We start from the raw sequence: 17,638 nt of genomic DNA on the forward strand, positions 1-17,638 counted from the left end.
TTGCATCTCCGGGGGGGGGGGGACAAGGAGCGGTGGTGTGTGACATGAGGAGCAGGGAGGTGCCGCTTGTCCATTATCCCCACCCTCCGTCCATCTCCCCCGCTCTCTCTCTCCCCTTCTCTCTCTCCTACTTCCTCACTCCTACTCTCTCCTTCCCCATCCTTCTCTCCTCCTCTCCCCCCCTTCCTCTCCATCACTCACCTCTATTTCTCTCTCTCTCTCTCACTCTCTGCGTTCTCTCCAGCCCCCCCCCGCCATATCAAAACCCCAGGCATCGACATCATCAAAGAGCGCCTCATTAGCAACTTTTGGGTTTTTAATGAGCGCCAATATGAAGGGGACTGATCAGGAGGGGTCTTTGATGGCGAACAAACTTTGTGTGCACAGTGTGACACACTGTTCAACCGCCGTACCAAACTGGCACTGGGCGCCGTTTCTGTTGATCTGAGAAGAAGGAGTGGAAAAGGAATGGATGCAAAACGCCCCAAACTCGCCAATGCACTGTGATGTTGCGCAATACAAAATAAATACCTTATAAATCAAATTCTATAATGGTCTTGATCATAGTCTTTGATATCTTTGATTCTCCCCGACCCCCCGGACGAGGGGCCTTGAGGACACTGGGTCAACCCACTGCATTTTAAAATATCAACGGACACAACTATTAACGCTTGGATATTCAAAGGGCGTCTTTGAGAGTGTGTGAGTGTGTGAGTATGTGATTGTGTGTGTGTGTGTGCCTGCCCCCCTTCGCCAGAGTGGCCAGGCGGCGAGAAGAGACGTGAACAGAATGTTTTGCATGCTCTGGCTGGTAAAGAGTAAGCAGAGAGAAAGAGAGTTAGAGAGAGAGAGAGTTAGAGAGAGAACGAGTACAGAGAGAGAGAGAGCGAGAGTTAAAGAAAGACAAAGAGAGAAAGAGAAAGAGAAACAGAGAGAGAGAGAACGAGCAAGGAGAGAGAGCGAGAGAGAGAGGTAGCTAGAGTTAGGTATATCTAAGCAGAGAGAGATCGTGAGTATCTAGAGATAGCCAGAGAGTTTGCTTAGGCTTTTGCACTTCGATGCGATGATGGAGATTGCGGCGCCCTCTCCTCCTTCGTCAGCTCATATTTTCAAGAGCCTCTACAGTCCCTCCTCTTACTCGCACAGGGAAACTGCTTCCGCACAGCTTCCCCCGCCGCAAGGGAGACCGATTTCTCATGAACAAACAAACGGCCAAAGAAAAATAACGCTCCAAGACTGTTGATCATTAACATTCAAAATGACATAAACCCCCCCGAGCCAATAGTCATCTAGATTAGAAGATTATAAAAGGTGGGTTTAGCTTGTAAGCAGACCCCGTGCTCAGAGCGAAAGCAGAGAGCTCCTAGCGTCATCTTCGTGCTTGGCCGTGCTAATATTCCCCATGATTTCCTTTCGTGTTTAATTGTCCGTTATCCGACCACAGGTTCAATGAGCGGGGGGAGGACATCAAAAGGATGTGTGTTGTGGAAGAGAGGGTTTAAATGGGAGCTAGGCGACGGCATGACACACCGCCTAATAACCCGTTAAAGGCCCGACACGCCGCTTATTTGGGGGATTTTTCAGGGGGATCCGGCTTTCCCTTTGGTTTTGGGTCAACGTGCGCCGCAATCTGAAGAGCAGGCGTGCAACACCCGACACCCTATAATGGCTCAGGTAAAAGCACCCACAGGCCAGTCTTGAGTTAACAACACCCAAAATGATGCGTTGAGTGCGTGTGGGTATGGTTTTCGTATGTGTGTGCGTTTTGACTGTGTGTGTGTGGAATGTATGTATGTGTCTGTATTTAGGTGTTTGTGTGCGTGGGTGGGTGCTTTGTGAGTTTTGTTGTGTGCCTATATTTTGAGTGCTAATGGTATAAGAGTGAGTGCATGCATGTCAGTGTGTGTATTTGTGTAGGTGGGTATTTGTGTGTGTGTACATGTGAACGTGGGTATTTGTTTTTGTGCGTGTGTACGTGGGTATTTGTGTGTGTGTACGTGGGTATTTGTGTGTGTGTGTACGTGGGTATTTTTGTGTGTGGGTATTTGTCTGTGTGTGTGTGGAGGGGGTATTTATGCATGTGTGTGTGTGTGTTTGTGTGTGTGTGGTCATGCGCTTGTGTGTGTGCGCATGCGTGCGCATGTGTGTGCGCGTGCCTAATGTGTGTGTGTGTGTGTGCCTGTGTGTGCGTGTGCTGCTGCTACCTGGTGGCCGTAGGTGGCATGGCGCGGCAGCAGCAGCGGCGTGAAGAGCTGCAGCAGGCGCTCGGTGCCGGTGACGCGGCGCTCCTTCAGCAGAAGGGCGTGCTTGAACCAGCGATCCCACAGGCCAGCGCCGTCAGGGGGGAGGCCTGAGCTGCGGCGGCGGGTAGGAGGGGGGGGGGGGAAGACCCACGGAGCACCGAGCGAGAGACCCAGGGAGAAAGAAAGAGAGACAGAGGAAGAGAAGAGAGGGTGTCTCATTAGATACACACGTCGGGAGATCAAACACAGCCATGCACGCGCGCACACACACACACACACACACACACACACACACACACTGCAGGCTCGCAGACACACACATACATGTACATATATATTTTTTAATTGGTCTGCTTCTTAATAAGTAAACACATTAAATAAGAATAATTGTATTTCCTCAAAAGGCTGTTTTATTATACCCTTTCAACACAGTAGACTATGAAGTCCAGTCGAGAAATATATATAAACCCCGCCATAATAAGTCTAAAGACATGCACCAGCCAGAAAGGTATCTCTGCAGAAAAGAAGGGATTTAGCTGGCCTCTGCTGAATGCTTTTTATTGGATTTGAGTGCATGTAATGCCCGTAAGGTCTCGCTCTGAGAATCAATAAGGCGGCCGAGCGGAGGGAGGCCGCCAACACGCCTCCTCATTACCCAAACGCACTAGGGAGTCACAGATAGGGCCTTTTAATTTACCCATGACCTTCCCCTGTCCAGCCCAGCCGTGAACTCCACGCAGGAGGCCACAGGAAGAGGAGTGCATCAAATGGCCGTGTTAACAGACCCTGCTGTCTGAGGCACTCATAGCGAATGCCCGGTCTGGACGCCCTCTCTCAAACTGCTGTGTAAAAAAAAAAAAATGAATGTGAGGAATAAAAACACATTCTCTTGAATAAACGGTGTGAAAAAAATTAGAATCAGCCTAAAATGTGTTTTCTTTTTTGTGACTTTGAAAAGGAGAAAAAGGTCCCTTGAACTCTCTCAGTTTTTGTAGCAGCTAAAAGCTGGGCTGTGAATCATTCTATTATGGCGCATATTCATTATGGGAGAAGCAGGAGAGATGTCCCCATTCTACACACATACGCACACACTCGCACTCACGTAAACGTGGGGTCCTCTCTCTTGCTGGGTCGATACAAAAAGCTGAGGGTTTGCGATAGAGGACTGGAACGCACTGACGACGTGATGTACGATAACTCTGCCACCTTGGTAAATTGCTTTTTTTCCCTCATCAAACTCCTTTATCTCAAATATGAACTCAGCATCGTAAAAAGTATCAACTTAATACAGCTATCCTATTCACAATCTCCTAATCTTGAATTGTACATAGACTCACACAGACACACACACAGACACACACACATACACACACACACGTCTTAACCCTCATGACATCCCACACACCTCATGACCACAGGACATGAACGTACAAGATGTAAACAAACCCAAAACACAAAAGACAAAACATATTTTTATGTGTCTTTGCTATGCGTCTTTCATCATGCGTCCACGTCCCCCCGCTGCCCCAAAGCCCGGGACACTGCACCTGATGTCCTGCGGCTGGGGGCTGCCCCTCTGGCCCCCCACCAGCTCCCAGGGCAGCAGGCAGCCCCTCTCCGTGCTCCAGCACAACCTCTGGAGCTCGCGTAGGACCACCGCGCTGCATTCTTCCAGGTCTGCATCGCTCACACTCAGCGCTCCCCTGTTACAGAGGCTGACCGACACACACACACACACACACACACACACACACACACACACACACACACACACACACACACACACACACACACACACACACACACACACACACACACACACACACACACACACACACACACACAGAGCAGTCAGATAGTGCCATGTGGATTGCTAGGCTAAGAGCCTGGGCTAAACGACCCTCTCCGGCTCTCTCCCACAAACACATTTAAAAGACACACACACAGACACACACACACACACACACACAAACACCCATGTTCAAGCATTCACACATGTACCGACATAAACTTGCGCTTAGGCATGTCGACATGCTTTAGGTTTATAGGATTACATTATTATCTTGTATCATATATTATTATTATATATTATTATTATACATATATTACATTACGCTTAAACAACAAATGATATCAAAGTCCTCGTCAGTAATGTACTGAGTTTAGGATGTTCATCTTTATGCCACTTAACATGCTGGCATTTACAAGCTTGGCATTGATTAATAAATTTAATGTTCATATAATTAGGTGAAGAAAAGACGAAAGAAGGAAGACTTCATCCTCCGACACTTTGTGAGCAGAGATCCAATTATGGTTATTGAACGACCGTCGTGAAGAAAAAGTGAGCCGTGATCTGGTAATGAAAACCGATGTCCTACCCCATCCTTCATTGAGCCAACATCGCCCTACCAGGACAATGGCACCGCAGAGACTGCACACTATAACCCCCCTCGGAGACCAAGTGTTTATTTGTTGTGTGTGTGTGTGTGTGTGTGTGTGTGTTTGTGTGTGTGTGTGTGTGTGTGTGTGTGTCTGTCTCGTTGCTATCAGTGTTGAGTGAGGACACTTCATTTAAAGTGAGAGCCCTCCACACCGAGGGTAATACATATCCCTCTGCGTGCGTGAGATTGGCTCGATGACCACTGCTGCACCCTAAAATAATCACCGGGGGAAAAATAACAACATAGAGATGGAAGAAGAAAAGACAACGTGCGTTATCAAAATATCCGCATGAAGGGAAAAGGACGTGACGGCGGACGAAACGTCTAAACGTTGACACTGGCGATTTCATTTGGCGAAATATGCACCTGATGATTGCGTTGAGTTTGCCGTCCTCAATCAAAGAGGCCAGGTAGGCATCGGCGTGGAAGTCCCGCAGGCGTCCTTCGATGCTCTCCAGCAGATAATAGAGTCCTTCATGGGTGAGTCTGAAAGAGCATTACGCATTAAGAGGGCTGAAAGGAAATTATACAACAAAAAAAAAGGGAAAAGAGGTTATTTTATCAATATTCCAACTATTTGTTGGAGGATGCGTATGATCAAAACTTGTGCGATCCACTTTTTCATTTTTTTTCATTGAAACCCTCTTTAGGCGATTTCCTTGAAGTTCTCAAGGCCTGCCGGAGGAATCCGGCGGTTAGAGTGCCGGTGCCACAGTTTGGGCCTTCGACTATTCAAATATCTATTGATGCCTCTGGAATGACGGCTTGTACTTGCAAGGTCCACATAAAAAGATGAATGTTTGAGTTCAATTTAACAGCTGGTACAATTTGTTGAAAAGGAGTTCTACTACTACTACTACTACTACTACTACTACTAAAGGAGAGCAGGGGAGAAGGGAAAACGAAGAAGAGGACTTATGTGAGTAAATATTCGTTCTCCGCCTAGTTCCGCCCACAAAAAAATGCAAATACGTCAACAAAAACATATAACAGAGGAGATAAAAAAAGAGTTGCATCTTAGATGGGTTGCATGGGTCAGAGGGTCAGCCGACAATTGCAGCTTCTGTGGTCACCGGTCGCTAACCGGTAGCTAACTTGCATGCATGCCGGATGATCTTACGCCTTGGTGCCAGCTACAGCCGAGTCCGTGTGGCTGAAGTAGCGCAGGTGGACGCGGCCCCAGCCCCACACACACCCTTCCCTTCCCCTTCGACAGCTCCAGAGTGGGCCTTGAAATAGTCATCATCTTTCTGCCTCCACTTTTGCACGTCAATGCCCTTGAAAATGAGAGCTTTAGAGAAAAGGGAGAAAGAAATGGAATATGTCGCGTGCTCCTGCAGGTCTCTCTTGATTCATGTGCATTTTATTTCGAGGGGGGAGAGTTTGTGACTGGGTGTGCAACCTCACTTTAGGATTCGCTTGTTTGGCAGCATCTCGACATGGCTGGGGAGTGTATTGTTAGCCGCGAGCCCGAGAGAGAGAGAGAGAGAGAGAGAGAGAGAGAGAGAGAGAGAGAGAGAGAGAGAGAGAGAGAGAGAGAGAGCCGGTAAGAGTGGTAGAGGGTCATCCTTGCTCGGCTGTGATATTACCCTGCAGGGTGCATCGCCCCGTCGCAGGTTGGTTCCCCACGCTCCGCGGCCTCATCTTTGGAGTGATTGGTGTCAGGGGTTGGGAAGATCTTTACACACCACGACGAGTGCAGACACAAAAATGCCCCAAAAAAAACAAATAAACACGAGCACACAATAGGAACGGGCCCATAGACAGCGAGTGATAATAGAAGAGCACTGCAGATGCCAGATTGAACGCAGCAACACCAACAACACCCACCCCATCCCTGCCTACACAAAATCTGGATACGGTGCAATAAAAGAATAACGAAAAAATATCTGCCTTCCATTGTCACGGTTAGCCAATGACAGCACGCAGAAAACAGGCCTTTCATGGACGGTAAGCGACATGGAGATGGGGGTAAAAAAAACAACACCAGCTATAGCTCAACCATCATCTATTAAGGGGTAACGTGTTGGAAACGAGGAAAGTGTGCAGCCTTATTATGATGAGCCTTGTAGAAAGCTGGGGGATATGTCAGCCCCAGCCAGGGCAATGCCGGAGGTGAAATATAATGGGATAACGTAATGAATTGACCAGGCTTGGTTTTTTACTGCTTGTGAGCTGAATGGAAAGACCAATATAAATTATAACCTTGACAGAGGAAAATAAAAGAGAAACAGAGAGAGGGAGAGGGGAGGGAGAGAAAGAGAGACACGGATAAGAGAGAGAGAGAGAGAGAGAGAGAGAGAGAGAGAGAGATAGGGAGTGGGGGCACAGATTCAAAGTAAGCCTTGAAGACTGCATGCATTCTGAGCTTTACATCAAAGCTTTCGCTGTTCTCTCCCCATGGTCGGAGACCCTTGGTGTTAACAATGGCAGCTGCAGCCTCCCCACCACCACCACAACCACCACCACCACCACTTTCTCCCAAACACAGGCTAACGGTGGCCCCTCCTGAGGTCACACTGTATGGGTGGAGCGAGACCACACAGAGACACGGCCCTGTGCCACAAGCATTGTTCTTCACACTTCACACAAGGGGGGGGAGAGAGAGAGAGAGAGAGAGAGAGAGAGAGAGAGAGATTCTCCACATCATTATGGCAACACAAACATCCTCCGTGTAATGTTCAGAAACATAAAATGTGACAGCATCTAAGAGAGGGTGAAGGAGTGAAATGCTTTAGGTTGCTGGCACCCTCTAAATCGCACCAAAAACTGTGTAGCCACAGTTACAGTTTACACTGTGTACTATAAAAAGCATATATGATGTATGTATTATTATATATTCTGTTTATATATTAACACAGTATACCAGTTACCTTTATAAAACACAATTTTTTTTTTATCAAATTCCAAATGGGTCAGATATTGTTGCAGGGTTGTTGCAAGTCAACAACCCTGCAAATGTAATGCTTTTCGTTAAAAGTATTTTTTCTATTATTCTCTTGAAGGGCTTAGAGGGCTTGTATTTGGAAAGAGACCGGCTTGTATTTGGAAAAAAGGAGGGATATTCTTAGTTTGTATTTTCTGGGCAGGTCAAACACCATTCAAAATGATCCTCCAACTCAGAAGCCTCCATCATGCTAACCAAGAGCTAACGGTGAGAGCTTGTCCACATCGCCCACCTTCCAGAACACACTCTGTGGCGCCACACATTTGCCCCTCCTCCGCTGAGGACTTCCTGAAGTCTCTGGAGCAGAAAATTGCAGCTAGGGCATTATCTTGGATTATGGCAGTGCTGTCGGTCACGGGCCCTGAGCGCTCAGTTTAAGGTGCGCGGCTGCCACCGCGGCGGCGGCTATTGCCAAAGTTGATGCTAGCACTGCGGCAGCGTAATGCTTTCTCTCACATTCCTGCCATAGTATTTATTTATATACTACTACTACTTTGGGTTACTTACTAGGTGATACATTAGGTGTTGTTACTACGTCTGTAAAATGTTCAGCTTTTTTTATTCACAACAAATATATTCTTGCATTAAGACTTTGAATGAGTCAACGCATTTGTGGTGGTCCAGTGAATGTTCGCACCTCTGATAAAAATGAAGATATAAATAAATAATACCAATGCTGTGCTTTGGGTCTCCTTTGCTAGAAACATCCTAGAAACACTCATATCAGTGGCAAGCCTACACCATTACCAGGTTCTACTACAAGTCAAATGAAAATGATTAAAGAAACAGCTGTGCACCAGCTTTAAATTACAAAATAACAAAACATCCTGTAATGTTTATTGTTGGAAAGAATAGTGTCCTATCAGTAAAAAATATATGTGTTATACTACGGTGAGGTTTATTTCATTAAATTTAATGAATCAACCTTTGGTTGAAGGTTGAATCTTGTCCTAAATCGTGTATTATTGACCATAGTAGGTGGGCAATGAACCTTTGAATATAGACATCAGATTTATCAATCTACCTTAGGCGTTCATAATGCAGATTTGGCATGAAGATTATAGTAAAAGGATGAATTGTCATTATTTTCAACAATAACACTAATTATTAACTCCAAAAAAACTGTAACAGCAGCTCTGTACTCTTTACAAGTCAGTACAACAGAGCAAGCATCAAAGCCGTGGCAACAAAAAACCCTATTAGCCATTTCTCTATCCCAATCAAGTGTAAGATAAACTGCAGCCCATTAATGAAATGTCATGCCATCACAATTGCTACCTGTCAGCAGCTCATTGGCAATTAGCTTGGCCCTCCAATCAATGCCATAAACTGCTGTGTTTGAGGGGCCGTTCAGCCCTCCCCCTTTAATCCACCTCCGCCCGGCTCGGATTGGTAAAGATTAACTTCAATGTAGGGGTCTTCAACCCTCATCTTTGTGATGCCTTCACAATTAGGGGATACACTCAGTAAATCTATCACTGCGCAAACAAAACAAATGCATGTTTGTCAATGAAAGCTGAGGCTGCGATAACCAAGTTACAAATGGTACAAAGCAACATTTACTGTTAGATTGAGAACACTCAATGTTATAATGAATGCAACCGATGCAGATTTCTCAGTTTATCTGTAGTGTCATATATCTTTTTATATAACAAATATATTTGAATTGGTCTTATTTCATATTCACTATATCATGTTAATTTGAATCTCTTTATTCACTATTTAAAAATGCGCTTCTTTCCCAGTAGCTGCTGTAGCCGAACCCCTCACTGTGTCCGTTACCATAGAAACCCTCTTCCTGGTATTTGCCATACATACACACCACCGTGCGTGTCGCAGAATTATTATTCTCGTTTTCACCATTAAGAAGGCGACTCATCAACAGCATTGCCCCCCCCCAGCAAATTTTAGTAATCACAATTAAAAGTCACAATCAAGTTGCTCTACATTAATTACTTAAACCATATTGTGAATAAAGCACCTTTTTGTGAGTGCATGTGACCTTGCAGGATCAATCAGGCATCTCTCCACTGACTCATCGCAGCGTATGTGTTTTCTTCCTTTCAACCATACCTTTCTGCGGTGCGATCTGTAGGTCGTGAATCTGCGTCCGACCGCGATGCGGGCGTGGACGATCGTGGAGGAGCTACAGGGGAAGAGCTACGCCTGGCGGGGGAGGGGCTGGCCATGGACCCCCGGTCGTGGAGGTAGCCCCCGTCGTCGGCCAGTTCGTCCTCTGGCTCCGACTCGGTCAGCGAGATGGACAGGTCGCTGGCGCTGCTCACCGACAACACGCTAGAGCTGGCCACGCTCAGGTTCCCCTCGCCTTCACCTGAAATACCCATGTAAACGCAGGACCTCCATCTTTATTGTATGAGCATGTAAGTGTCAGAGGCTAAGTGTATCTATCAAAAATATACAACGTCATGAATAAATATTTCTTTATCTATATCAGTATCTACATGAATGCAGCTCCACTCTTATACAGATATAGATCTGATCCTAGAAAGGCAGGAAAACGATTACACCCCTCCAATCACCCTGCAAACCTGGTACTTCCTGCCATTCCTCTCCGGTGAATGCGTGGGCCACTGAATGGGTCACGTCTTTCTCCTCCAAGACCGGGGATTGAAGGGCGACAGCGTCTGCGGGGGGATTCTTGTACCAAACGGGGCTGAGGTCACCGGCGAGTAAAGCACTCGGTTGAGGTCGCGTGGCGGTTGCCGGCGGCGACGGTGAATGCTCATCCCCACCACCGGCAGCCTCGCTAGTCACGCTGCGGCCGGACGCGGGCGCCGGCCTTTCACGCCTGACACTTGGATCACAGCCGTCGGGGTGAACTCCGTTGCCCTGATAAATGTCATCTGATAAATTTGCCGGTCCGACGGTGGCAGCCTCTCGGCAGACTCTATGGTCGTTCAAAAGGCCACTCGGGGGGCGTTGGGGGGAGGGTGCGTGTGTAGTGGGGGAGTGATGCACCGCCGCCGCCGCCGCCGCCGCCGCCGCCGCCGCCGCTGCTGAGGATGCTGAGGCTCGGTGTGAGGGCGCACGTGCGGCGACAGCTTTGGCGCCGCCAGAGCAGCTCTGGAGGGGTCCCGCCGACGTCCCCGGTGGGACGCGGTCGAGGTCTTCGGTGACCTGAGCGTCAGGGTATCGCTTGTTTAGTGTGTGTGCAGAATCAACCTGTGAATGAGGATGACACACTTTAATACAATTATCCAGCAGTGGTACTAAGCACTGAGAATTTTCTGTGAAAGTGTGTGTAAAAATAATAGGGATTCATTGAGATCCATTAAACGCTGTGCGGACATAAAAGGCTGCACGGCTATGAGGGTGTCTTCTGCGGCAGCTTGCGCCGCAGTACTTGCTACCAAACGGTCGGTTTCTTGACAACCCTTGAGACCATTCCTACAAGTCGGCTAAGAACGCAGCAAGCGTTTTAAAATCATTGAATCCACAGCTGTAGATTTCCTACTGAAATATAAACCTACGAGCTTAGTCCAGCAGATATTCCACTCAAGTGTCTCAAACTATCCATTTCACATTTTTCCTAAATACGGGCGGTTTTTCCGCGCCAAGGTCAGACTCCTCCTAACCCTTTCTCTTGAAAGATTGTTTTGGGGATCAATGTTTTAACTTTTAATCTTATTAGCAAGTTTTGATTTGTGTCTGCAATGTCACCGTGGGAGAGGAAGAGCGGCGTAAACAGCCCCCTTCCAAACATCATAAAAAAATAAAAAAACACAGCTTCTGTTTCTTTTCTGATAAGAGTCTTAAATACCAAACAGTTAGCTGCTTAATAACATTCACTGTAAACCAATGCAGCCTTGCCCAGCAGATCCACAAAGTAGGTAAAAAAATAAAAAAAAGAGGAAAAGTTAATTTCTTGGCTGAGTGATTCCATCGCTAGCTGCAGGGCAAAGTAGAAAGTGTTTCACTAAAGTAGCAATTGATTCTTCTATCAATCTGCCGCACGCGTGTGCTCTTCCAAGGAATGTATTAAATATGAAAATCATATCCCGTTATCGTCCGTCTCCAGCTTTCAGCCCGGTAAGCTTCCCTTAATGAATGCTGCAGCCTGAGGGACATGCACACTGCCAGCCACTGGCTTGTATGCATAATGGAGCGACGGCACCATTTTTGCTCATTACAATACCGGCAGGCTGAGAAAGGGGATATGGGTGGGATGGGGATGGGATGGGGGGGGGGGGGGTGGTCGGGTGGGGGGGGGGGGGGGGGGGGCGGTGTGCACACAGTTACAAGTGACTGCTCTAGACAGCATGCTCCAAGTTATTATGAGATGCCTGAGACATTTCATCTGAAAGAGCTTTAACTGCTTTAAGTGAAGGGAGAAAAAGGAAGCAGCTATGGGCTTGAACTACATTGCTGGCTCCGATGCGGCGCCGGCGAGGATTAGGCACCTGCGCACCACCAGATACACAGCCTGGACGTATGCGCCCCTTCTTACACATTCTCCTGCATAATGCCATACGGTCTCTTTGTTGTGCTGAACCTTGACAAAACAACAACAACAACAACGGCGACAAAGACAACAGCGGCAGTTTGTTTAAGATTTGCATTGCCCCTTGTATTAAGTGCAAATTTGATCACCAAAAGCAGGAAGCCGGCTTCTGTGTGATCACTCAACAAAAGGCCTGTGCAGAACAAAGAACATTTTTCCATTCAATTGTGACTATATTTGAACCAGAACATTTGAATAACAACAAGACTCTTTACACAAAGCCATTATAAGCCAGCTATAAATAAAGGGACGCCCTTAGCTTGACTAACAAATTAATGTTTGTGTGGTTAAATAATACATTTGAGCTGATATTTCTACTCACTGTGGGTTAGTAATTCTTAAAATGTATTTGACTTGAACAGAGGCATATTTATATTTAAAGCTATGTATATATGGTTATGGTTACCTTTTGCTCATTTGACTTTTGTTCTTTCTTTTTCCTTCCAGCCATGAAATTGGAAATGCGATCCAAGTGTTCAGCCTGTATACAAAAATAAAAACACATAAAACCGCTTTTTTTGTCGGCCGGTTCATTATCGAACCATTTGTTCACATCAAATAGCCGCCAAATAATTTAAACAATTTAGCAACGGTAACGCAGTGATTACGATATTCCCAAAAGGGCCTCACATTATTGAACATGCCAATCGCAAACACCAGGGATTGTGTCTACATGATAATGCTGCGTGGTGAACATCATCTGCCAACAGAGGGACGTTTGGCATGGGATCAAGTCAGTAGAAACGGTATTCCCTCATGAATGCCCCCCCCCCCCACCCCCCCGGAAGGAGGCTGTCAACACTCTTAATTAATTATCTGATAGGCCAGACTGACCATGCTAATCCAAATTCCAATCAAAGAGTCTTAATTGCACTGGCGAGATTAACTCAAACAAACCAACTAACCTTTCAACTGAGATTTCCTTTTTCGTGTCAATTTCTCCGGACAATAGCTAGTACAGTATCAGTCAAAGAACTATTCCGGCTAACCATTTAGAATGCCTCCATCCCAAACCCTAGTAATATGGATCATTAATTAAAAGGAATTACAACAATTACCTTCAAAATGATGACCCTGTTTTTGCTTTCGAGAGTAAGTGTGAGTGTGTGTGAGTGTGTGTGAGAGTGTGTGTTTGTGTGTGTGTATTCACATCCACTAGTGTTTTTTGTGGATGTAATTACATGAATTCCAAACACAGAAACATGTAAACACCAAAAAATGAAACAAATTTGCAAGATACACCTTCATGGATAAGGAAAAGCCAGACCAGAAAAAATAAATAAAATGTATTACTCATAAAAGCATTAAGACGAAGCAAACCAACTGCTTGAGGGGAGAGGAGTAAACCTCTGGAGCACTTCAGAGTCTCTATATTGGGCAATTATCTCACTGAGTCATAATTAACCAATTTTGTTAATTCGATATTAAGCTGTCAAGCACTGCCATTGAGTTTTAAGTGATAAGCTGACTCGCTCATTGTTTTTTTCTTTTGCTCATTTGCTTGCAGTGATAAATAGAGACATTTGAGTGGTGCTAATGCTACACTAAGCAAAAGCTGGTTAATATTCCTGTAGTGTAGGAAAACTGAAAATTACTCCAAGATAGCAATGCAATTATTTATAACCATGTGAAACATCAATATTACGTACTACAAATGATAATTACACATTCCCAGCCTCAAACACAGAACTTTTAAAGCATGCCTGAGTTTAACTATTGCATACAATTACATTGTTCGAACTTCATATTGAACCTTTGTAAATAAGCTATACAAATCAAACAAATGGCTCACATTGCACACACTACAGTTCCAATCAATGAAAAAAATTTTTTTTGCATGCATACGTGTGTGTAGATGTATGTGTGTGTGTGTGTGTGTGTGTGTGTGTGTGTGTGTGTGTGTGTGTGTGTGTGTGTGTGTGTGTGTGTTTGTGTGTGTGTGTGTGTGTGTGTGTGTGTGTGTGTGTGTGTGTGTGTGTGTGTGTGTGTGTGTGTGTGTGTGTGCATGCACATTTGAGAGAATGTGTGTCTGTGGGTGTGTGTCTGCATGCTGTGTATGCATGAGTGAGTGTGTTGAACCTTTTGTCGTTGTAGAGTGCCACAGTCAGGTGTGTATGGTTCTGTGTGTCTGTTTTTATGGATGTGTGTGGGTCTGTGTGGGTGTGTTTATGTGTGTGCGCACGCATGTGTGTGTGCGCTTGCAAGTGAGCGAGAGTGTGTTGAACCTTTTGTTGTTGTAGAGTGGCACGGGAAGGTCCATATTCCTTCAAGCTCATTTCTATGCACTTCACATCTCTCAGAAGCTCAAGGTTTCTCGTTTTTGCACGCTTTTCCCTCTCACAGATTTCTTTGAGATAGCTGCGCAGTTTGGCACACTTTATCTGTGAGCTGAGGGCGGTGGAGAACCATTACTTAAAAGAAACATTATCTAAGAGCTTTGTCAAAAACAAGGACTAGACTTTTCTAGTTATGTACAGTATCACTCACATTATCTATAAACACATCATGCATGGATACATATATAAGATAACCAATATGTAAAATATAAATATATTTTATATCTAATATCAGATGAGAATCTAGTATGTTGGCATATAATCGAGTAACAGTTTTGTATATCATTCTTGAGAGGACCTAGATGAGTGAATTTGCAATACAGTTGACTTGAATTACTGAGGTTGATATAACTTTATTGACTTACATTCTTGTATCAGATAGGGAGTAGGCAAACAGCTCCCTCTCCAACTCCAGCCTCCGCTTTTCCCTGCATGGAGAAGTCAGCGGGATAATCATCTAAACGAACTGTTTAAGCAGTACACGATACAGCCTTAAACCACTTTGTGTTTATTTTGACTCTTTGAAGTTGTTATGGTCGAGGCTTATCATAAAACAAAACCCTAGTCGAGAGGTAATAGCTCTAACTAATGTAACTGTCATTAGCTATGCGTTGGCTATTTTAAGGTAAACTGTGTTTCCGTAGAATACATACGTTATGTAAGCATATATGCTTGCGTATTCATTTTACGTGCATGCAATGTTGTAATCATTTCCCCTAGTAAAGATGATTGCTTCTAGAGAGAGCTAACGTTTAGCTGTGCTGCACAGCGCCAGAGTTGCAGCAACTTGTCTGTGCTAATCTAGCTTGCTAACTAGCCAGCACCCACCCATATCCCCTTGCTAACTGAACGCACTTCAGAAGGCTGGTGGACAATCTAAGAATGTGTTATGGACCCGTGCATTTAAGCGAATAATAACGTAAAAACGTACCTTTCGTGCATACTTTGCTGAATAGATCCAATCTTTGCATAATACCGATTCTCATTGTGCGTGCTGTTTTCTAAATTCATGCTCCGTGTTACGTTGAGGCGGCAGAATGTGTTTACACTGGTTACCATGAGAACGACTACCCAGAAGTCCCTAGTGGTAAACAAACGGACCACGTGGGAGAGTTCTCGAATGTTATCTCCAAAGCACAACTTTGCCAATTTTTCTAATAATTTTGCTGTTTAAATGTAATAACTGATAAGCTGAATCTAGAAGTTTTAGCATACAGTTGTTGTAATTAGCCCTCAGCCTGAAGCCTTTTACCTGAATATTTGATCTGCATATGACATCTCCGTTCGTAAGTAGGCTATAATAACTATATCGATGAAAAGGGCACACAACCCCATGATTAGTTTGACCTAGGATTACAGATTTCTTGCTAAATGCAAACCTACTGTACGCTACTTGTCTTCAAGTTTTGTACGCTTATTGGTCTGTTATGCCACAACTTTATCAGGCACATTTTCCGATTCGATTTCCTGTTTCGGTTAGCTTATCTTATTTTCCAAAGTTCACTACTGACAGCTCTTTCAATGTAATTTTTTGTCCTTCTTACGGCAGTTTGTCGACTTGTCATTGCTCTATCTTTTTGCCAGGGTGCTGTAATTGGCATGTCCTCAGAATGCAGACCCTAATCAAGCAATTTCCTCAATTCAATTCCCATCATAAAGCTCTTTAGCTGTTGAACTGGGGAGTTTTGTTGTCCATTTGTCATGCTAATGTAGCCTATTCAGAATCTCTCTGTGAGGCTATTTGTTGTGAAATAAATCCCCCTTTTTGCATCCTACAAGTATAATTGATATTGTCGCAGGGTTCTTTGTTCAGCAGAGGGCTGATAGGCAGTGCATTGAGTTAATGAAGGAAATATGTCATTCTGCATGCGCTCAAAGAAGATTTTTTTAAGTGTTCAACATCATTGGTCATAATACTAGGCACTCTCACAATTAGATTGGTAATGGCTTTCATTAGGAATGAGTATCGAAACCACAGAGTATAATAGTTGTGGTCCCCTAAATCCCAGCTAGACAATTTCCCCCAAAAATTAGCTTCACTAACCTATGATACTTTCTATTTTTCGAATTATACAGGGAGATGGTGGTTTTAAAATACGTAACCTCTTTTCAGAATACAGCAATATTGTTTTGTTTCATCTTCCTTCTGAATAGAGACAAATTGTGAGTGTTCAAACTCTCACACACACACGCACACACACGCGCACACACACACACACACACACACACACACACACACACACACACACACACACACACACACACACACACACACACACACACACACACACACACACACACACACACACACACAATCATACACTGCACCCACCCACACACACAGCTCTTGATGCACTTTAACAGAGGTCATGATTTGCATGAGAATTAACAGCTAGTCAATTAAATTGATATTCAGTGCACATCTCCCTTGCATCCCTCAGACCTTTCTTCGCCTGCCCTGCAGATCCTGTTCTCTCCCGCAAGCTAGTCGGAAACATCTGTGCAGTTGATAATTTGTTAAATAGCTTACACAAAAATAGCAATTTACCCTGATAGAAACCCAATTTCCCCATTTTCAGAGGAGAATCAAGCATTGGGCTTAACGGTGACCAACATGATGGGTTATCAGGGTTTCTTCCTTTTAATAAGTCTCGTTTTTTCTGTGTTTTTATACCTTTCATACTCTTTTCACCCAAAAGTGAAAAGGTTCATTAAGGTTAATTCAAATTCTTGACATCCATCTAGAAGTATGAGTCAAAATAAAACCAGGCATAGGAAGGTGGTCTGTTGCCTTTATTTTTCAAGCCTTTATTTTCCATTCACATGTACATAAAGGCTTTTCAACCACACAATATTGCATTTAGTAGCAGTATTGTAATATTGTTTGCATAGATTCCAGGCAGTGTATTCATGCAAATCATGCTATGACATTATGATCCCAGAGTGCATTGGACATCAGAGTGTAAAAGCTTTGAAGTTCTTTGCATTATTTTAATGGTCACTTGTTTCTAATTGTCTGATACTGGCAGGGAAAGATTTTCGACCACGCTTGTTTCTCCATTTCATCAGCTACCCACTCGCTCTCTCAAATGGATGTCAGCAATATAAAATGTTTGAGCTCACAATGTACGTTAGTGTTGGTAGACTAT

The 17,638-nt window shown here is 44.7% G+C and overlaps 1 protein-coding gene across 1 annotated transcript in view; it reads right to left on the reverse strand.

The window, feature by feature from the left end:
• The window catches only part of kiz (kizuna centrosomal protein), a 32,471-nt gene extending 16,935 nt beyond the window's left edge, over positions 1 to 15,536 (reverse strand). Inside the window, exons 1-9 of the mRNA XM_056589714.1 lie at positions 15,421 to 15,536; positions 14,855 to 14,917; positions 14,379 to 14,541; positions 12,560 to 12,634; positions 10,181 to 10,814; positions 9,705 to 9,963; positions 5,051 to 5,170; positions 3,791 to 3,958; positions 2,205 to 2,355 (exon numbers count right to left, since the gene is read on the reverse strand). Coding sequence (XP_056445689.1) covers positions 2,205 to 2,355; positions 3,791 to 3,958; positions 5,051 to 5,170; positions 9,705 to 9,963; positions 10,181 to 10,814; positions 12,560 to 12,634; positions 14,379 to 14,541; positions 14,855 to 14,917; positions 15,421 to 15,500 — 1,713 coding nt within the window. The 5' untranslated portion in view covers positions 15,501 to 15,536. The remainder of the gene's footprint in view (positions 1 to 2,204; positions 2,356 to 3,790; positions 3,959 to 5,050; positions 5,171 to 9,704; positions 9,964 to 10,180; positions 10,815 to 12,559; positions 12,635 to 14,378; positions 14,542 to 14,854; positions 14,918 to 15,420) is intronic.
• Between the last annotated feature and the right edge of the window lie 2,102 nt (positions 15,537 to 17,638).

The sequence above is a fragment of the Gadus chalcogrammus genome, chromosome 5, assembly GCF_026213295.1.
Source record: "Gadus chalcogrammus isolate NIFS_2021 chromosome 5, NIFS_Gcha_1.0, whole genome shotgun sequence".
NCBI classification, from domain to species: Eukaryota; Metazoa; Chordata; class Actinopteri; order Gadiformes; family Gadidae; genus Gadus; species Gadus chalcogrammus.